The 23,116-nt window shown below is 37.8% G+C and overlaps 1 protein-coding gene across 3 annotated transcripts in view; it reads right to left on the bottom strand.

Moving 5' to 3' along the window:
• The window catches only part of WDR17 (WD repeat domain 17), a 108,333-nt gene that overhangs the window by 30,417 nt on the left and 54,800 nt on the right, over positions 1–23,116 (bottom strand). For 2 of the 3 annotated variants that reach the window (XM_047857659.1, XM_047857657.1), the window contains exons 6-13: positions 21,406–21,657; positions 19,295–19,417; positions 16,485–16,669; positions 14,033–14,201; positions 11,353–11,444; positions 8,852–8,934; positions 7,134–7,220; positions 1,683–1,847 (exon numbers count right to left, since the gene is read on the bottom strand). In XM_047857659.1, coding sequence (XP_047713615.1) covers positions 1,683–1,847; positions 7,134–7,220; positions 8,852–8,934; positions 11,353–11,444; positions 14,033–14,201; positions 16,485–16,669; positions 19,295–19,417; positions 21,406–21,657 — 1,156 coding nt within the window. The remainder of the gene's footprint in view (positions 1–1,682; positions 1,848–7,133; positions 7,221–8,851; positions 8,935–11,352; positions 11,445–14,032; positions 14,202–16,484; positions 16,670–19,294; positions 19,418–21,405; positions 21,658–23,116) is intronic. The other variant, XM_047857658.1, reaches the window with a different exon arrangement.

Genomic DNA, 23,116 nt, shown 5'->3' with positions numbered 1-23,116 from the left:
ACTTAAAACATTTCTTTCTTCAAGAGAAATATCCGGCACAGATAAAGCTAAAAGAAAAATATGACTAATAATACATATAAAATAATCTAACAACCCTCACGTTATTTGTACATCATGAAAATATAGCATGCTTGATGATGGGTATTATTTGAACAATCAATTCATCTTTATGCTCTTATCAAAGAGTAAATCATTCCTTCATGTTTTGGTCAATAAAATAAGTGGCTTAGTCAGTGTGCAATCAGTCTAAAATCAAGTACAAAATTAAATATAACTGAATTCATGACATTACTTGAATCTACCCATTGTACAAAGTAAAGAAGACACATTATATAATTTTATTTAAGGCATATTTATTTTTGCTTTCTATAAAACCTTCCTTTTTCTTCCCCTTACCCTAGTACAGGACAATGTGTCCACGCATATCATAACCTAACTTTGTGCTAATCTCTTATGCTACCATTTAAGTTATTTTTGGTTGATATCACTCTTTCATAAATAAGATTATGCTAAAGTGAGTTGTATCAAAATAATTTATTCTAAGAGGCATTCCCTAGAACAGGTATTGCTTTATGACATAATTTAGATTAGGCAAACACTAGGCTAACATAATTATATTTGGTAGCCAAACACAAAAAGAGTCTGATATACCCCACTGCACACAAGCATTATTTACAGGTGCCAACAGCATGCTATCACCTATATGACTACTAACGGGATCAATAACCTGAATTTACAAGACTTTCAAGTTTCATTATCATAAATAAGTAAAATTCTTACTACTACCTTTCTGACAAATATTTCTTAGACAATGGTTGAAGATTATACTTTTTTCCATGTACCCATAGAATTTAGACACTGAAGTCTATGTTAACAGACTTACCATAAAGTCAACTCCTTCACTTTGACATTATAACCTTACTTTAAGTAACATTTCCAGTGAAAACCCACAGAAACTTCACATTGTTTTTCTTATGAAATTTGGATGGATGCCATAATTTCAAGATGAAAATAGCTAATTATTCAATATTAAACCTGTGGTGACTGTATACAGATTTCTATCTGCCTAAAGTAAGATTTTTTTTTTTACCCTAATTTATCTCGTATTAAAATAGGGACCAAGCTGTACTATGCAAATCTATCCTGTTTGAATATAAAACATAGAAAAGATTTCAGGAACTTTTTCACAAACCCCGAAAAAAAATGTTAAATCACTCTCATTTCTAAATACATTCTGTTCACGCTAAAATACAAGATCATCTTTTTTTTTTATTTTCCTAATGAAAACAGAGTACATCTGTTTTCCATATTAAATATTGAGTCATTATTTTTTAAAATTCTTGTGTTTTACAGAGATTTATTTGTTTTGGATCTTTTTTCTCTTTCCAAACTGATCCTTTAAAAATTTTGTTTCTGTTAACTTTGTCTCTAGTAAGATAGAAATAAGCATCCATAGTAAACAAAACAAGTTAAAGAAATAGAAATCATGAATATGATGACAACTTAAGTGTGGCAAAATTTAATTTACTTTTGGCTAAATGCAATTAGGTAAGTGTTAACTGCCCGTGTGTACTTGTTACATATTTTCACCCAAAAGTTGGATCACACGAATGTGTACATTTCTGGAAAATTATAAGCTTATGATTTTAAGGACAAAAAAATTAAAATCCAAAACTACATACCCGTCATCAGAGCCACTGCAAAGAATTCCCTCCCGCAGAGGAGACCATCTAACATGGAACACTTTGGCAGTGTGCCCACTGAAGACTTTCAGCGGTTGATCAGAGCTGGTGGCTACGTAATAGACACGAACATTTTTATCTTCACAGCCAGTGGCTATCATGTCTCTGGAATATCATCAGTGGCACATTAAAATATGAAAAAAGTTGATATTATTTGTTACTGATAATTTTAAAATGTATTACAGTTCTAATTTCTGAAACTAGAATTTTTTGCTTCCTTAACGTAGTTAGAAAACTCACAGAAGTAAAACCATGATTTCCAGAAACTGCCAGAGTGTGAAGGGTTTCCTTATATTCCCTTTTAATTGGATGAATTGCTATTGCTATTTTTAATCTTAGATCAGAGATCATGGAATCTGTATTTCTATAAGGTCTTTTTTTAAATGTCCAGGTTCATAACTTGGTGCATATTTCTCATACCTTTATATTTCATAGCTATTGGGTCTTAACGAGGGTCCGCAATGGTGAGTAACTGAGATTTGCCTCCTTGCTGGTAAGCAAATTATTAATCATAGAAACTTTTCTGTGGCATGAGTACAAATAGCAATGCTTCCCCTGAAGGATGCTGGGAAAGCTCCCTGCAGACAAGGCTGTCCCAGCCAATGAAAGTTACAGTCCTGGGTTCCCAATACTCTTTCGTGGCTACTCCAGTAGGAGATGCTTTAACTGTTCCCACTAAGGATCCTCTGGAAACATGATATGTGGATCTGATCTTTTCATGATAGTCATTTGTTATTCTCAAGAGACTGAGAGTAAACTAAGCAACCATTTATACCCTAGTGTCATACTTGGAATACTGTTCCAAATGGAGTTAGGGCACTAACTCCAGCACTAACAGGGTGGAACTGTGGAAATCACTAATGACCATTAATGATCATACAAACAGCCCCCACACTCTAAACGTAAAGAGAGGAAGTTACACATTTGGACCCAACTGTCATCACAAACTTCCTTCAAATTGTTGATTTTTGTCCTACGGGTCATAATACTTATATTTACTTAAGCCCACATGCAGAAATACACCAGTTTGCAACTGGCACGCCCATCTCTAAAAGTGCATTATCACATCTGCCTAAGTCCCACTGATAAATGGGCCAGGTTCTACACATGGGGAAATACACTTTGTGTAATACAAATATTTACATGTATACGTGAGTACGTCTTCGTGGCTATATGTATGTGGATACATAAATATAAAATCTTAAAAATTAAATAATAAACATTCAAGGAATGTACAGACATCCAAATTGTAAATTCAGAGATATCTTATGAATAAACTTTGTAAGTTCAAGGTATTTTTCACTTATCTCCTAAGGTGCTACCTAAAATATGGATACTCTATTAGAACATTTTTTAAAAAGTTTTTAAAAATAAAAATGAAATTTATTAGGTACACTTGGTAGTAAGCATGCAAGTATAAAGGACTTTTTTTTTTTAACCAAGAAAACATATTGCGTTAATATCTAATTTTTATTTCAACTACTCAAACGCTTACCAACCATATAAAGCAGAGAAATACGAATGTAGAACTAGTCTATCGGTCGGATACAAGGTAATCCTATCCATTTGTATACTGAAGAAATACTTTTTAAATAGTCACTTTGTTCAACGCACAGTGAGGGTCAGCAGCGCAGTGTTTTGCTGAGAATACGCTCCTAAAAATAGAGGACAGTTGCTGATCTCATGGAGCTTACATTTTTGAGGGTGAGACAGCCAATTTCCAACTAAAATTTAATTTTATTATGTTTTTTAAAAATTATATATGTATATATTTGTTACTCACATGGCTAATATTTGTGTGTCAAGTAGTTCCTGGTTGATTTTTTTTCATCACGAGTGTACTCTTTAACCTCCATCTCCTATTTCCCCCATCCCTTCATCCACCTTCCCTCTGATAACCATCAGTTTGCTTTCTATAGTTAAGAGTCTGTTTCTCGGTTTGCCTCTTTTCTTTCCCTTTGCTCATTTGTTTTCTTAGATTCCACATGAGTGAGATCCTATGGTATTTGTCTTTCCCTGACTGACTTCACTTAGCATAATACCCTGTAGATTCATCCGTGTCATTGCAAATGGCAAGATTTAATTCTTTTTTATGGCTGAACAATATTCCATTGTGTACATGCCACATCTTCTTTATCGTTCATTTTAACAGGACTTGTTCTTACAACCCATGAGCACAGAATGTCTTTCCATTCCTCCGTGTCATCTTCAATTTCTGTTAAAGTGTTTTACAGTTTTCAGAGTAGAGGTCTTTTCCCTTTGGTTAAATTTATTTCTAGAAATTTTTTTGGTTTTGGTGCAATTATAAGTTGAATTGTTTTCTTAATGTTACTTTTTTTTTCATTTGAGAGAGAGAGAGACAGAGAGAGAGAGAGAGAATATGAGCATGGGAGAGTGGGGGAGGGAGAGGGAGAGAGGGAGAGAATCCCAAGCAGGTTTCACACTAAGCATGGAGCCCACCATGGGTCTCAATCCCATGAACTGTGAGATCATGACCTGAGCCAAAATCAAGAGTCAGATGCTCAACTGACTGAGCCACCCAGGCGGCCCCTTAATTTCACTTTCTGCTGCTTCATTATTAGTGTACAGGAATGCAACAGATTTCGGTGTATTGATTTTTGTATCCTGCAATTTTACTGAATTCTTTTTTCAGTTCTAATAGTTTTTTGGTGGAGCCTTAAGTGTTTTCTTCATACAGTATCATGTCATCCGGAACTAGAGTTTTACTTCTTCCTTACCAATTAGGATGCCTTGTATTTCTTCATGTTGTCTAACTGCTGTGGCTAGGACTTCCAGTACTATGTTGAATGACAGTTGTGAGAGTGGACATTCTTGTCTTCTTCCTGACCTTAGCGGAGAAGCTCTCAGTTTTGACCACCGAGTATGATGTTAGCTGTGGGTTTTTCATATATGGCCTTTATTATGTGGAGATATGTTCCCTCTAGGCCTACTTTGCACAGGGTTATCATGAATGGATGTTGTGCTTTGTCAAATGGTTTTTCTGTATCTATTGAAATGATCGTATGGTTTTTATCCTTTCTCTTATTGATATAACAGATCGATAAATTTGCAAACACTGAAACACCCTTGCATTCCAGGAATAAATCCCACTTGATTGTGGTGTATGATTTTTCTTTTTTCTTTTTTTAGAGAGAGTGAGTACATGAGTGGGGGTGAGGGGTAGGGAGAGAGAGAGAAACTTAAGCAGGCTCCATGCCTAGCACAGAGCCTGACACAGGGCTCAATCATGCAACCCTGAGATCATGACCTAAGCCAAAATCAAGAGTTGCATGCTTAACAGACTGAGTCAGCCAGTTTCCCCTGATTTTCAAAAAATTTTTGGAAGTTTATTTATTCGGAGGGGGAAGAGAGAAAGAGAAAGAGAAAGAGAAAGAGAAAGAGAAAGAGAGAGAGAGCGAGAGCGAGAGCGCGCGCGCAGGGGATGGACAGAGAGAGAGGGAGAATCCCAAGCAGGCTCTGCACTGACAGCATGTAGCCCGATGCAGCATTTGAACTCACGAACCGTGAGATCATGACCTGAGCTGAGACTGAGTCGGATGCTTAACCAACTGAACCACCCAGGTGCCCCTGAATTTTTTTTAATGTTTATTTTTGAGAGATAGAGAGAGATAATATGTGAGTAGGGGAGGGGCAGAGAGGGGTGGGGGAGGACAAAGGATCCAAAGCAGGCTCTGCACTGACAGCAGAGAGCCCAATGTAGGGCTCAATTCACTAGCCATGAGATCATGACCTGAGCACTTAACCAACTGAGCCACCCATGTGCTCCCAATTTTTAAAAAAAATATTGTTGGATTTGGTTTGCTAATAATATTTTGTTAGATTTTTGCATCTATATTCATGAGAGATATTGACCTGCAGTTCTCTCTCCTGTGGTGTCTTTACCTGATTTTGGTATCAGGGTGATACTGACCTCATAGAATGGATGTGAAAGTTTTCCTTTCTCTTGTATTTTTTTTGGAATAGTTTGAAGAAACAGGTACTAACTCTTTAAATGTTTGATAGAATTTGCCTGTGAAGCCGTCTGGTCCTGGACTTCTGTTTTGGGGTTTTTTGATTATTGATTCAACTTCATTGCTGGTAATTGGTCTGTTCAAATTTCATTTCTTCCTGCTTTAGTTTTGGTAGGTTATATGTTTCTAGGAATTTATCCATTCCTTCTAAGTTGTCCAATTTGTTGGCACATAGGTTTTCATTATATTCTGTTGTAATTGTTGGTATTTCTGCGATGTTGGGTGTTATTTCTCCACTTTCGTTAATAATTTTATTTGGCATCTCTCTCTTTTTTTAATGAGTCTTGAATGAGGTTTACCAATTTTGTTCATCTTTTCAAAGAACCGGTTCCTGTTTTCACTGATCTGTTCTATGGGGTTGTTTTTTTAGTTTCTATATCATTCTTTTCTTTTTTAAAGATTTTATTTTTAAGTAATCCCTACACCCAGTGTGGGATTCGAACTCACAACCCCGAGATCAAGAGTCACATGCTCCACTGACTCAACCAGCTAGGCAACCCTGTATCACTGATTTCTGCTCTAATATTTACTTAACTTTATTTGTTATAATTAATTTCATTACGTTAAGTGTTCCCAGGATATCACAGGAGAAATTTACCTAATACGGGGGTCAAAGAACACTTTTCTGTAGAAGTGGTTTGGACCTGAGACCCAGAGCAGAGGTGGACATCACCCACATACAGTACAGATGAGCTGTATTGTATGGGTGTGGGGCTGGGAGCAAATCCTAGATAAAGGGAGACAGCCTGAGGGAAAGCTGTGGTATGAAAATGAGCTGACTCATTTTTACATTATTTCACAATATCTAAAGAAAGTCTGAATTTCTATGTATAATTTATATAGCCTAAGGAGAGGTTTGAAATGCAAGATTCTTGGAAGTGCGGTGACTTGAAGGATCGGTTTTACCAGGGGTTTGACTTAAAAATTGGATCAATTTTTAAATCTGAGCCGACGTTCATATGGTGAATACACTAGGGTCTTAAGCAAGGATGACCGTTCAGAACTCTGCATGCGGGTTCTACGTTTGAGGAAGTCCTCCAATGCCACAGCATGGGCATGAAGTGGGCAGCGATGGAAAGTCCTGGTGGGAGAAAACCACTGGAGAGATTGCTAAGTGGGTTTAGGGAAAGGGCTGCCTACACCTCTGTGGAGAAGCTACATGCAGATTAGACTTGCTCTGCACTTCTTATTAGTTAGCCCTCTGCTTCTTCCTAGAGCATCAGCTCGAACAATCACAAGACCAGGCAAAACGACCATTACCTAAAAAGAGTGAGGAGTACCACCTATGGGAGTAACATTAAATTTCATGGTTATTTAAAAGCTACGAGGCTTTTACTTATCTCGAGAGCAGAATTCTTACTTGTTGTTCTGGCTCCAGTCACAACCGAACACCGCAGCGGGGTGCTTGTATCTGTGCAACACTTTACCGTCAACCGTTCGGATAATACTGAAAGTAAGTGTGACATATTAATAGAAGAAAAAACACCCTAAATACGTTATTCACAAAAACAAAGCCAGAATGGTTTAGTTCAAAAGGATAGAGACCTTGTCTGCAAAGCACAGGGAACATTTAAAAGCACGGTGTAATTACCAATTATAAGTATGTTTACATCGGACACTATTAATTATGGCGATCCACTTAATTTGGAGGTGATAAATTTTGATTTAGAAACTATTAGTTGAGGAAACACCTAGTTTAATACATGTATTTGAAAACGAGGATCTAACTGACATAAGCATTTGACTTTTAGCTTCAAAATTCAGCAGTTCAAAATCCGTATTTATGGCAACCCATTTATAATGCTGGCTGCATGTACTATTACACCAAACCCGAGACACAGAACTTATAACATTTTTCTGGCAAATTCTAATGCCAGAAAGAAGTTCTAACACCCGACTGTATCACTGCCAAAATACAATGGCTATTGATTCCATTAAAAAAAAAAAAAAAAAAAAAGCTGTGTATAAATTAACGTATTACAGGTTTTTCTAAGTCTCTAGAAAAAACCGTCTCAAACATCATTAGGCCGATGAAAACTTCTGGAACTACCTGGGAGTGGTGGTGACCTATGCTTACAAACGTTTAGTCACTGCCTGTGGTATTGATCAAATAAGCGGGGTCCTGACAGTGCATGGGAAAGCTAAATGTGTATCAGCTAACCAAAAACCTCAGAGGCACATCTCTTGTATTTGGCTATTTACCGATTAGCAAATAGTTCTTTTCAGGGGGAAAAAGTCACTAATATTGTTATTTCTGAAAATTTTAACTTCCTGGTGAAAAGATCTTCGGTTTCCATAACAACTATCTTTTTCACTGAAATTTAAAAATGAGGAAGAGAAAATTGGGCTGGGATTGCAAAACCTAACAGGAGGCAATGCTCACTATATTCTCAACAGCCAGGTGTGTCTACACCACCTGTCAAAGATGACAATGCTTAGAGCTCCACGGTAGCATCATTTGCTAACAGACATTTGTTTAACTCAAAGGCAATTCTTCCCTTCCATACATTTCTTGGAAACCTACTTTTTCCTGGGACTTAACAGAATGAAGAAAGCACATACTTCTGAAACACAGGGTCAAAGATAGTAGTCACCTAAAAAAAAGGCATCTCCCACATGTATTACTTTATTCCTCCTTGCAAAGGCTTTTCATCCTTTTATAAATAACAGCAGCTACAAAAGGTGAACAAGTTTCTAGAGCACTTGTTATCTCTTGAACCACTTGTAAAACTAGAATAGCACTCCCTTAAAAATGTGGTGAGGATTATTTAGGCTCTTAGTGAGAAGTCCTTAAAGTTTCTTTGAGGCAATTCACAGTATTTTAGTTACATCTCAGGTGGTAGTTCCATTTAGAAAGGAATTATTGGTTTATGTGTTTTAAACATCACCACACTCCTATTACTAATACAGTAAAGCAACACAGCATGTGCCTAGATGGGTTTATATATATTTAGGATAGTTGCTAGCGCTGTACAAATGGGATCTCACCGACTGTTTTGATGTATGCGCTAACACGATACAATCGGTATCATCAAATGTATTTTTTATAAACAGGATAACTTCATACATAGTACTTACCAGAAACCATCACCACTGCAGGTGGCTATTCTTTTGGAATCTTTATGACTCCAGGCAACGCAGAATATTCCGTTTTTTCCATGCTTCAAAAAATGCAAAATACCTATCAATAAAAAATAATTCACCCCTTTTTTCTCATATTTATTTACTTCTTGTATTGCTTTTCTATTAGGAAGTTACTCTAGATGACGCTAACAGAGGCATTATTGTCAACAGCAGAAAGCTGGGTATATGCTTTTAAAATGAACAAAGCCATCACACTTAAGAAACAAAACCTCTGTCTTGATGTATAAATTGAGTGGCTCTACTCGTTTTTTGCAGACACTGGCATAGAGCCAGAATCTGCTTCCTCGCCGTCTGTAGAATAAAGCTCTGCTTAATGCCTTTCCCTGAAGTGCCACTCGAGACGAAGACAGTTATCTATCTGCTTCCTAACCCAGGGCTACAACTACAGTGTACGAAATACTGCAAGAAATTGTTATTAGTGACTGTTCTTCTAAATTTCGAAGTTTTATTTTTATAGAAACAGAGGAGAATGGATTTAAGGTTATTCCTATAACAAATCACTCTATGTTGACCTGTTCCTCTACATTCTTGGACTGGGGAAGGGGAAGGGACAGAGTCACAGGGAGTATGATAAAGATTTTTAAAACCACAAGGAATATATTATTCATGGGAACGTCATTCATCAACAGGGATATGGGTGGATAAAAGTTGCAATCAATCCATTTCCAACTTTTATTTAACTTTAAGTTCAATTGTGACTGCTGCTAGGGAGAGACTAAAGTAACTTCTTACCCTGAGTTTTAAGACTCCTTTCCTAAAATGGTCTCTAGCTGGCTCTTTTTTCCTCTTTGGGGGTTGAGGTAGGCAGCTGTGTAACAACGGGTACAAAAATGGAGGTGGTCTCTATACTCATGTAGTTGAAGGAGTGGAGGCCTTCCGTCAGCCTCGTTTGTCCCAAGGAAAGTGCACTTACGGCTTGAAGACCGTACCTAACTCGGTTAATTAAAGCTGGCGTTGTCCCATATTTATCATCCTAGAGGCAGGCGCTTTTTAGATCAGTCTCGACTATGCTACTGAATGCCGGGAGTCTTCCCGTATGGACATGAGAGACGGCCCCGATGCCAGGATGCAGGGCTGCTGGAGGCCGGACGGGCCGCGGTGGCACTGATGGACACATATTTGAGGTCACAGATGCCAAGATGCTCTAAGAAGAGATCAACAGGACTGACACCTAAGGATAACATTTTTCAATTAAGGCCAAAAGTTTCTTTCTCGAGTTCTTCTTTTCTTTTTACATGACCACTATGGGATAGGTAGTGTTCTTGGTGGGAGGGAAGAGGGCAGGTTGGGGGCACAGCTGAAAGGGAAGTATTGTTATGCAGAGAAAGGGAGGGATGTAACTACATGGTCCTTCCTCAAGGCTTCGTCTTTGCTTACAGGTCGTGGGTAACCTTTCCCTAATATGCTGCATTTGCCGCATTACTTTAGTGTCCCCTAGAACATCGAAGCTGCTTAACCCTTGTGGGAATATCAGATTTTGTATAAGTGGTTTGAAAGCCTGAAATATAAACCATTTTCAAATAAATTATATATTCAATAAACTTCAATAGCAATCATTTGAAATGACTGAAATTTTGAAATGGTGAGAGATGCTGTTCCTATTTCCCTTGATTCATACCTAACACATTCTAACAAGATCGTGTGGTTTCCAAATATCAGCGGTACTCTGTAGAATACGGGCTGGCAATTTAACTCCAGGCAGAAGTCAAGTACGATCTGAGACACTGCAAGCAGGAAGAGGGGAGGTTTTCGTGCTTGCCGTGGAACAACAGAATTTGAGAAGTGGAAGGAAATCCAAGAAACTGTATAATCCCAACTTCACCATCTCACAGTCGAAGAACCCAGTTCAAGACATTAAATGACTCTGTCGGTGTCAGAAGCTGGTTAGTAACAGAATTCAGGCCATAATTTTGGACTTGTTCTGAGTTGGGTCTTTTGACAACCAATTGAGTATCTGCCTAGACAATTCTGTGGAGGAGGATTCAGAATTCCTTTGAATCTCTAGGGGCGCCTGGTGGCTCAGTCGGTTGAGCAACCGACTTTGGCTCAGGTCATGATCTCACGGTTTTTGAGTTCGAGCCCCGCATCAGGCTCTGTGCCGACAGCTCAGAGGATGGAGCCTGCTTCTGACTCTGTGCCTCCCTGTCTCTCTGCCCCTCCCCCACTCATGCTCTGTCCCTCTCTCAGAAATAAACATTAAAAAAAAAAAAGAATTCCTTTGAATCTCTAATGCAATTTTAGGAGAATTTTTATATCTTAGACCCATCTACATTTTTCAGAGTTCATTTCAACATGTGTATGTTCTCTTGGATTATTTTCTAAGGGACAGAACATAATGTCACCTGGTGATTATTAAATTAAGAGAGAAAAGCATTTACAAAACATGAGGCAGTATAAGCCATCATACTAGTCAGCTAGCAAAAAATAAACCTTACCTCATTAAATCGCTGTACCATTTTGCCCCTTTTCACATCCCAAATAAAAGCACCATTTCGGGACGTTGCACCAGCAATGCAGTTTAAGTCACCTTAGGAAACAATTGGTTAGACATGATAGGAAATGTTTGACACACACGTAATTCTTTTCAAAATGTAATTTTTGAAAAAGTAAGACTTGTACTTTGTATTAACAGTTCTTTTTAAATGTTTTATAATGGAAATTACGAAGTATATGCCAACAGAGAAGAGTATAATGAATGTAACCATCCCAGAGTTTCAACAATTACCAAACCACAGTCAATCTTGTTTTGTCCATAGTCCCTCCTGGGTTGCATGGGAAGAAATCTCTGACATTGTATCATTTCATCAGTAAATACCTCAGTAGAGTCTAAGAGACTCTTTCGTTGCCATGAACAAACTATCACAATCACAAATACAAAAACTATCAGTAATTGCTGAATATTATCACATTTCCCATCAGTGCTTACAATTTTCTTTATCTTACACCTAGTTAATTTTGGGGGAGGGGTTACGAAAGCACTTCTGTAGGCAGAATCATAGAAAAAATAAAAAAACAAATTATGTTTTTAAGAAATAAAAAATCTGTGAAAATCAAACTGCTGCTAAGTTAGTAAATGGTCTAGGACTTAAGTATTTTTTGCAAGGCAGACAAAGAGAGACTTTGTCCATTAAAAGAAAGGAAGAGTTGCCATGTGCTACCTAGGAGTAAAACATGGAGTAAAAACATGGAGGAAATGATAAATTATTAGAAACTTAAAAAAATATGTAAGTCCTTACCATGTTTCTAGTATTTTCATTCTGCTCCCCCTTTGGGTTCTCAAATTACTGGGGAGAAGTTTCTACATAAATCTGCACTTTTTTTTTCTTTTCCTGCGGTAGCTACTCTAAAATTATGGCAAGTTACGCAATCCTCTCTACTCTACTTCCTATCGACCTGCATTAGTCTTTTAAATTTTCTCCATACTTAACTAAAGTAGCGATTCATCGGTAATCACATTTCAAAATATCAAAGAAAAAAAACTTAAGAATTTCCATTTTCCAACATGTTTACTTTCTTGAGGCAAATTCTCAATGTAGAGTGAAATAATGCTTTTCATTAAGATTAGGTTCTGGGTTACGATTTCAAACAATGGTTTTTATACTTAGAACTTCTATTTAAGTTTTAGGGTTGAGACTTCTATAACATTCTGTAGGAGGAAGACTATCCAGCTACTAGCTGCCATAGTGCTATGTCACTGCATCGGCTGGCCCAGTTCCTGCCTCCCTAGCCAGGGGCCCTGCTAAGCAGAAGCATATGGCACTGACCGAGAACACAGGCCTCAAAGTCAAACTGACAGCTGTTCACACCTTGATTCCACCACCACCCACTACGCACATAACCTTGGGTAAGTTACTCAACCTCGCTGACCTCAGACCCTCTTTAATAAATGTTGGTCATCACAAAAGATAAAATTGAAATGAATGTGAATAAGGCAGCAGGTAAGAGACCTAGTTAGCTCTTTTAATTAGTGAAGTAACTTTTTGTTTTCAATTAGCCTTGTACGCATAATGGCACTAAGTATGTTCTTAAAGGAACAACTACTGTCATTAAGAGTTTGAAGTAAAACCGGCTTCTGGATCTTCTCCTGATTGTTAGAGATAAGGGCTAAATAAAACAGCAGTAGGTTCCTAGCCTTTTTTGTATCACAGACCTCTATGAAAAATCTGATTCCTAAAATAATCTTTGACAGACATTGGCACATACACACATACGCTAAAACTTTTATGCATGAAATCCAAGAGACTCCCAGAATCTCTGAAGATGTCTAAAACCCTCGATAGCCCATAAATTCAAGGCTAATCATCCCTGTGCATGAAAAGATAATCTCAAAAAAAGCTATATCCTGGTTATATGTGGATTTTAAATTAATACATCACCGTTAGCACAAGTAAGGAAAATATCCTATATACTTTATAAAGTGAAAAATTCATTTAGGTGTGTAAAGTGATTTATTATAGGGCAATAATGTTTTGAAAAAAAAATGTCAGAAGTTTCAAGGACATCTTTTCTCTCCTTTATGTACGGGAAGGTATAAAGATAGCATCTTTCTGAGATCAAAACAAAAGACCCTATTCTGGCAATAACAGTTCTTCAATATTACAAAGGTGAACTTTACATAGAATTACATAGTCACAATGGAACTGTGATGATTATATAATGATTCATATTTGCAAACAGCTGTATCAGGGAAAGATATGGATTATAATTTATTATTATTATTATTATTTTTACTTTCATGTGTTTGGCTCATATGAAAATTTTAAGGAAAACTTTTATCATATAAAATGTGTTGTACCTTTCAAGGCACAGCTATACAAATGCAACTAAAACCAGAAGGGTCAAGATGACCCTTACTGACTGTAGTTTTCGTAAATGATTATGTCACATAGAAGGGCTCCGAAATCAACGGACCTGCAGGGGAAGTCTATTCCTAAACCCCACAAAAACAGAACCAACATACATACTAGAACTAATTTGCCTCTACAATCATCTGGAGCAAGATGGCATTGAGAGAAGAATATAACCCAAACGAAAACAGAAGTTAAGAAAGTCATTTAGCTGTATTTTTTTTTTTTCATTTAATTGTATTCTCTATTTTAATGAGCTGAGTCTTACCTGGAGCCCACGAGAGGGAGTAAACAACGCCTTCGTTCCCCGGGGATGTGTGCACGGCTGTCAACGTGTTTATGTCCCAGACTTTTATGGTGCCATCAAATGAAGCTGTCGCCAAAAGATTGGGGTCGTCGGGTTTGAATTTGCAGTCAAAGATTGTTTCCACATGCCCCTGAGAATGCAGCACAAAGAAGTCAGAACTACTGGGGACAATTCATGTGATTCATGAACAAATGACAATGTCTAATCAGGTGACACATGGACCACGGTTTCAAACATTCATGTTAAAATAGATAATATATACTAACATAGTAATACAAAAGGAGAATCGCTGCTGTGGTTGAATGTTCTCTGTGCTGTTATTACTATACTCTTTTATACAGATCTAGATTTTATTCAACCACAATACCTCAAATCAGCAACAAAATACAAAAAAAATTCCCAAGTGTCATTTGTCAACTTCAATTCAAAAACACAAAACATGTCTTTTCTAATTATTATATTCCAGAAATTTATAAAGTGGGCGCCTGGGAGGCTCAGTCAGTTAAGTGTCCGACTTTAGCTCAGGTCATGAGCTCACAGTCATGAGTTCAAGTGCTGTATCAGGCTCTCTGCTGTCAGCACAGACACTGGAGACTGCTTCAGATCCTCCGTACACCCTTTCTCTGTCCCTCCCCAGCTTGTGCGCTATGTGTCTCAAAAAAAAAAAAATAAAAATACTAAAAGAAAAGAAATGTATAAAGTAATTAACTATTAACAGTTACTGTGTCTTTCCGGTAGCATAATAAAAGACGAAGATAAAACTGAAACTACAGGTCCTTAAATGCAACTCTTCTCTTTTATACCATGACGTAAGCCAAAAGAACATCATGATTTTGGGAGAATTGAAAAGTATCCAGCATAGCTTTGGTTTTTAATTAGTCTTGTTCCAAATTTTCTAACAACTTTATTCTTTAAAAACTGTAAGGAGGGGCGCCTGGGTGGCGCAGTCGGTTAAGCGTCCGACTTCAGCCAGGTCACGATCTCGCGGTCCGTGAGTTCGAGCCCCGCGTCAGGCTCTGGGCTGATGGCTCAGAGCCTGGAGCCTGTTTCCGATTCTGTGTCTCCCTCTCTCTCTGCCCCTCCCCCGTTCATGCTCTGTCTCTCTCTGTCCCAAAAATAAATAAACGTTGAAAAAAAAAATAAAAAAATAAAAAAATAAAAACTGTAAGGAAAAAAAAAATCACTGTCTCTTCAGACTGGCAGGCATTATCAAAATGAAAGGAGCCACTGCAATAATTTATAATCGAGGACTATTTGTTTTTTTAGAACTATAAAACGTTTTCTAAATAAAACATTTCGAAATGAAGACACTTATTCAATAGAAACTCTACTGAACTTCGATGGCATGACTACTCCTTTGCTAACAGAAGTTGTTACAAATTTAAATGTAGTTTTATATTTTTCTCTCTTCCCTTTCATAAATTTTTTTTGTAAGCAAATGGTAATCTGAAGTATAAGAAGAGTCCACCACACTGGGAAATAATTTACATGGAAAGAAAATTAAATAGTCTAGAAAAAATCTACAAATGGAATATTTAAAAATAACTAAGCTACACATTGTTACAACATTTTTTTTGGTTACCTTTCCATTTTTTTGGAAGATGAAATTAACCATGTCCTAAAATGATACAGGATTAGCGATTGTTTCCCTCAATTTTTTTTTTTTTTTTAACCAGGGCAATTATAGCTCTAGATCCCTTTTCTAAGTTTTTCTACAGAAAAACAACCAACACTTCAAGGTTTCTTAAGTATCTGGATCAGTCTAATGCAACACGATATACATTATTATATGCCTTCATTCAACTAAACTTAATAAAGTCTGGCTGTGTGGCAGGCACGATTTCATGTCATGGGGATAAAAAATCAGACAAAAACATGAGTCCACAGCGAGTTTGTATTCTGTTTTACACGGGGGCTTAATGATCACAAGAACAGAAGTTCACAGAATCAACAGATTTATTGTACTGATTCGAAAACAACAATAAAACTTAGGAGAACACTGAACTCAACCTTATTCATTTCACAGATATGAACAATAAAGCTTGGACTTGTCCTTCCTTCTGAAAGAATACTGGTTTCTTATTTTGCTTCCAACATACAGCACAGAAATGTAATTTCCCAATACTACATGAAGGATCCACAGGGTGTACACAAAAATGGGAGCACTAACAACCATGTGCAGTAATCATGATAAAACTTAATACTAACGAAGTTTAATGTTTAGAATTTTAAGAAACATAATAGTTTTCTTATCATCCTATATAAAATTCTAAAATGTTGCAGCCAACCAAGATAAGGTCCTAACATACGATTCTTTGCAAAAATAATTTTAACAATATTAATATGCAAGTAAAAGTAATTATCATATGCTACCACAAAATAAGTGTTGTGTATAAAGGAAGGAATGACTTACCAAGTCCCTAAGAAAATCCCACTTCTTGGCTCCTAGGTCGTAAAGCCCAACCCCACCATCCAAGAAACAGCACACGACGTGACCGGGAGGAAGAGAAAATGCTTGATTCTGTGTCAAAGTTGGGGGAGGAACTGCTTCACTCGTTGAGGACGTATAATGATTTTTAGTTGGAGACTGGGTTGAAACTAAAAAAGAAAAGAATAAACAAGTAAGTATTTATACCAACGGCTTCCCATAGTTTATAAAGATGTCCCTTTGTTTCCTTTTATCCAGAATTTATATCAATAAACCCTTAGACGATAACCATATTTTCTGCCACAGGAGTAATTCAGCAGCACTGTCAAAAACCATACGTACATCTATGTAGAGGTGGAGATGATTTTGCAAGGATATGTATAAACGTGTAGGTGGAAAAAAACGGATGAAAATTAGTTGAGTGAGGAACCACAATATGTGGTGAATACTTGGTTTCTTATCTCCCCATAAATTAAAGCACAGCATGATTATTTTTTAATTAGAATCTTCTCTCCAAATGCTGACTAACAGCTTACTTCCCCTCTACAGACACAAACACGCATGAATGTTTTTATTTTAAGGCTAATAACGCTCTTCCACTAATTTCCAATCCAATGAAAATATTTTTGACATTATTTATAATTCAAATTTAGCACCCAAATTAAGAATCACAACTGTCTGACGTACATTTACATCGCAATTTTTCTTTCTTCTTCCTTAGGTTTATTTTTACTGTTCATATATTTCCATTTCTCAACTTTCGATTATATTCTTTGTCTCATATTTTGTCTTCTTTCAAGAAGTTTTGCCTTAGAATGTGAATATTTTCTTGCAAACACAAATCAAAGTAACGACACTGCTGTAAATGATCAGACCAATCTATATTAGTTAAATAGTGGAATATAAATAAATATTTTCCAGTAAGTTCTTTTTGATCCAAATAAAGCCTTCCTTACTACACTCAATTTGATAATATTCATTTCTCAGAATCTGAGAATTACAGGAAGCCCAAACTAGCATAAACCATGAATAACAAAAAAGGCATTTGGTTCAACAAAATTCTGCTGACAGTTTGGTTAAAATTAGTATGTTCCATGGCTGGTTATTCTAATATTTTAATTTGTTGACATTATGGGTGATTGTGACATTTAAAAAAATTGTTTTTAATGTTCATTTTTGAGGGAGAGAGAGACAAAGTGTGGGGGGGGTGGGCAGAGAGACAGGGAGACGCAGAATCTGAAGCAGGCTCCAGGCTCTGAGCAGTCAGCACAGAGCCGGATGCGGGGCTCGAACCCACAAAACGCGAGATCATGACCTGAGCCGAAGTCGGATGCTTAAACGACTGAGCCACCCAGGTGCCCACTGTGACATCTTTTATGTACCTATGTATCTATAACTTACCTTTTTGAAGAATTTGGTGACTATGTCTATCTTTGAAAGTTTTCATTTTCACATATTTTTTTTTATTCCACGTTTTGTTACATTAAAAAATTGAGGAGGGGAGAGGAATGAGATAGATATCTAACAACAGGTAGCCTGAAGTGATCTACTAAAAAATCACAAGATGGCTATGTGCTTCTTTTTATTTTTGGTATTATCTCTAATGGGCAGGGGCAACCCTTGTAATAATAAAAAAATATTAAAGAAGAGAAACTGTAATAGTTCAGTCATCCCATGGTAGCAACTAAACAAATAACCAAAAAAAATACAGGATCCATGGATATGCTGGCCTCGAGCACAGGACTTGTCTGGCCCTAATGTTTCTGTCCCCTCCAGTTTCCAGGATCCAGGAGTGTTAGGCCTGCACAGCAAAGCTTAAATGTATGGAAAGCCTGGAAATGTATGAAAGCTCTGCCAACACAGAGACCTCCCCCTACTTGCGTCACCCGCTAAATTCGATACCAAATTTGCAACCAAAACCGTACGACTTTGATTAGGTCTTGCTAATTTTTTACTGTATTCTAAAGAGGGACAGCAGTAAGGAGGCGTCAGGAACTCTTGAACGCTCGATCATTAAATTCCCTTCCCCATGTTTTTCTCCGATCCACACAAAAATGAAAGCACTACGAACCACATGGAGCAATCATGATGGACTTAACAGGAAGTCAATCTCTTTTCCCTCCCTTAATTTGAATTAAGAAAAATTCTAAACCTCCCCCACATGCCAGACGGTTTCCTTTAGAACTTAAGTGTATTTCATTATTTCTCTTCATTAAAAAAGCAACAAAAGATAATCAAGAAAAAAAGTGGACAAAAATAAATAATATCCTAAATAGCAGCTATGAGTCCAGTGACAACTGGTATTCACACATGTAATATATGTTCCAGAGCCTAGGTTTCAAGCATTTGGGTTCTTTCAACTTTCTTATAAACCCTACAGATTGTAAAAGAGCCACAGGTAAGACATAAAATGTCCTAGTTCAGACCAATTTTATTTGATCCCATTACTCTTGATATTTGCTATTTTTACAATGATCATTGCTTCATTTTCCCCATGTAGATAATTTGAGATTATCTTAACATTCTCATTTATTAGCATATTTTCCTCTTTTTAAATTCATTAGCATTTAAAAAAAGTAACTTGGCTCTAAATATTTTCAACTTAGTAATATTAGATATTATGTGGCCTTAACGGGTCCTTTAGTACATACATTGTCAAAGGCTATTTTTAAAAATCTGCTTTTCAGGAGCATATAGTATTTGGTATGTCTATATATCATTATATCAGTCACTTCATTTGATAGCAACAAATCTGACATTTTAAAATAGTACATTTTGATGATATTTTTACTTACATTTTTTTCTTGGAGGAGAATTAAGTACATGTAAGCAGTGAAACCCTGTTTTCTTTAGTTTAAAATTATCTATAGGTGTTGTTCGTGAAACATTCCAAATACGCAAAACACCCACTTGAGAATCTAGTCGGATGAAGAAAACAGCATTGTATTAACGAATATTATTTGAAATATAAAATGCCCAGACATAAAAGAAATAACAAAAACCTCAACTTGTAGATTCTTAGCACCACTTATCAACATTCTTCAAACAATACTGCACAATAACACAGAGAAACAGGTGAAACAGTATTCATCCTTTACATTTTTGGCTCGTTTTGCTTTCACTTTTCTGTTCCAAATCCTCTCCTAGGGTGAAAGACTGCCTACCTTGGCAGTATCCCCTGAAAAGGTTATTATCAGAGTCTGATCACAAAAAAGGCAGCCCACTGCCACAGCTGCTTCAGGAAAGCCATCTAAAGAAACTGTCCACCGCTAACACTAAGTAATATTTTGTCTTTTCAAATGCTGGTAAAATGCTCCCTCGCCCACTTGTCAGCAAACAAGGACTACCTAAGGACCAATTAGAAAGCTCCCTCCCTTCCAAAAAATCCCACCTATTATATACAAGCTACTTTGGAAAATATTCTGGCAGTGCCTCACATGATTAATGAAAGCCAGCATATGACTCGCCAGCTGCACTCCCACACATACACCCAACAGAACGATAAACACGTCCACACAAAAATCTGTAGGCAAACGTTCATCACAGCATTATTTACGATAGCAAAAAAAAAAAAAAAAGTGGAAAGAAGGTAAATGTCTATCAACTGATACATGGCTAAACCAAGTGTGGCATGGCCACACAATGGAGTAGTATCCTTGCACAAAAAGCAATGAAGTACAGACACGCACTGCAACAACACGGATGAACCTTGAGAACTTTACGGTTAAGTCAAAGAAGCCAGACACATGCACTGAATCATTCCAGTTCTCGGAAATGTCTGGAGTAGGTAAATCCAGAGAGAGAGAGAGAGAGAGAGAGAGAGAGAGAGAGAGCAGTTTAGCAGTTGACATGCACTCCTGTGTGCACTGGGGGCTGTGGACAGCGGCTGACGGAGAGTGCCTGCTAATGGTTACAGAGTCTACCGGGGCAACGACAAAATGTTGCGGCGGGAGGTGGTGGGAACGGATGTACAACTTTGCGCCTACAGAAGTCGCTGAAGTCTACACTTCAAAATGCTGTTTTATTGTATGTGAATTTTAACTCCGTAATAACGAAAGCATACTGAAAATGTTCATGTCTGTCATCAATTATATCCTAGGAAGTGAAAGGCCATTTCGATATTTAAGTAAGACTCCATGCACTTCCATGTGTGACATAAGTGCTTAGGATGTAAAGAATTTCTTTAAGACAGTGGGCAGCATGAAAACTCTCTTATCCCACATGAAGCAAATGTGGGAGGTAGTCACACAGTAGCTCAAAGTACTCAGCCTTTCAGAGACTTCTCTCTTGGACCCTAAGTAAACAACAGAAGTAGTTATTTAATCCTTAATTACCATTTTGAAAGCCCTCATTTTCCCTTCCCATCACTTCTTAGCTTTACTAATTCTCTCACAATTAGGCAACCACGAAGGGGCTTCTGTTCTAGCCATGGTAATAAATTCCACTTTCATTTCCAACCTACGTTGAAAATGCCTTGGTCTCTCTCGGTACCCGCGGTCCCTGACGACCAAAATCATCGGTGAGGAAACAAGCTCCCAGCCAGGTCAACCGTTTTTCTTGTCAGTACTTTTCCTGTCATCCTTCCATGCCTGAAACTGTATTGTCTGTGTCTTCTGTATGCATGTGAACACAAAAACATGAGCGCACGTGTGTGTACATGTGTGCTCATACAGACTATATTCCAGTTTATTATCAAAAACCTGGAAAACTGGGCCTTAATTTCATTTTTATCATTATGTTAATGACACACAATATAAAGGAAAGTAAACTAGGCATTTACTATAATAAATAATACTGGGATATTAATTCATTTTACACAAAATTAACCAATAAAAGGGTACCATTTCCCTGACTCCATTAAAGAATAAACATATATTTAAAACTCTGGGGACCAGGGTAAACTTACCTCCAGTGACAAACATCCCGGGAGCACTGGGAACCCAGGCCAAGCACTGGACAGAAGCCGCTGCACTGGGAAAATTAAATGTTGTGATGCAATAAAGGGATTCCGAATCTAGCAGGCGAATTCCAAAGTGCAAATTAGCCACAAGGAGATAATCGGTAGACAGCGGGTCCCATTCCAGGGCTGTCACTGGATCTTCTTCATCTGTCCCTTCAAGAGAGTCAGGTCTCAGAACATGTTTCTGACTTTTACTACCTATTAAAATATAAAGAAGAAAGATTTTAAACACAATGCTCAAAAGAAAATTATTGAGGGGCGCCTGGGTGGCTAAGGCTTAAGCACCCGACTTCAGCTCAGGTCGTGATCTTGTGGTCCGTGGGTTCGAGCCCCGCGTCAGGCTCTGTGCTGACAGCTCAGAGCCCAGAGCCTGCTCCGGCTTCTCTGTGTCCCTCTCTCTGCCCCTCCCCGGCGCGTGCATGCTGTCTTTCTCCCTCAAAAATAAATAAAAACATTTAAAAAGAAAAGAAAACCAGTAACTGCGATCCTATTAATTTTCTCTCTGCATAGTGCTGAAGTCTGGCATCTGTGTGCAGAAGTCACCATGGACACTTGAGCGCAGGAGGACGCGGAAGCCTCAGCTGCAATCCCTAGAGCCCAAATGCTTCTGTTTGTTCCCAAAACGCCGAAGGAAAAAGACGCAGATAAAGAATACCAATGCTCTTGTCATCAACTACAGTTTGCACGGAGTGACAACAGTGTAGGGGCGGGGACGTGCTTACCCAGAGGAGCACCCTGGAGTGATTAAAAGCACAGACTTGGCAGTGGAATGCCTGGGGGCAAAGCCTGGCTCCACCACGGACTAGCTGCGTTCTCGGACAGGACACCGAGTCTCTGTGTGCTGGGGTTCCTCATTTGTATGATGGAGAACAGAACAATCCTTAGCTTGCAGAGTTTTGTTAAAGATTAAGGAAGTTAGCTGCTTACAGGGCTAAGAACGGGAGGGCCTCTTAGAAGCGGCATATCGGTATTTACTGTCCCTCCTCGTGCATCAGAGCATCTGTCGTAACCATAACTCACTCCCAACATCAGGTACAAATAAGGCAGCCAGAAAAACAGGGACATAAAACGTGTGGAACTGAATGAAGCAAAGAATGATCCAACAATCCTCTTGTGCCTTCCCAACTGAGATACAACCGGCGACAGGGAAAAACATGCTTCCGCTGATGCACCACACAGGGCTCCAATTAGCCGGCCTCGGTTCCCAGAAGAATGGCAGTGAGACAACAGAATTCAGAGGCCATGATGTTAACACAAAGAACCCACTCCTCCTGAGTATTATAAACCCTGCAAAGCATGTTTGCTAAACCATAACCCACTGACAGACACCAGAGCCCTTTCTGTAATCTCGTCATTACACATTGTTTTTCAACGTACCAGATTATAAAAGCAGAAAAAATAAATTTCCTTGGGTATATCTGTAAAGTGAACTGAACACCTTACAGTTTCTGGCCTGGGAGTAAATTTGTCAGAATACACTGATCTTCATAATGCTCACCTTACAAGGGCAGAATTTTATTTAGAATTTTTACACATAAAATCATAGAAGGCACATGTGATGTTTCATCAAAATTTATCAAATTTTTGCAATCATCATCAAGAAAAGTTTGGTTCTTCTTGCCCCAAATAAGCACCTTGCTAAAGTGCTATTTGATAT

Source organism: Prionailurus viverrinus, chromosome B1 (genome assembly GCF_022837055.1).
Source record: "Prionailurus viverrinus isolate Anna chromosome B1, UM_Priviv_1.0, whole genome shotgun sequence".
NCBI classification, from domain to species: Eukaryota; Metazoa; Chordata; class Mammalia; order Carnivora; family Felidae; genus Prionailurus; species Prionailurus viverrinus.
This window is presented reverse-complemented; position numbering and strand designations above follow the sequence as displayed.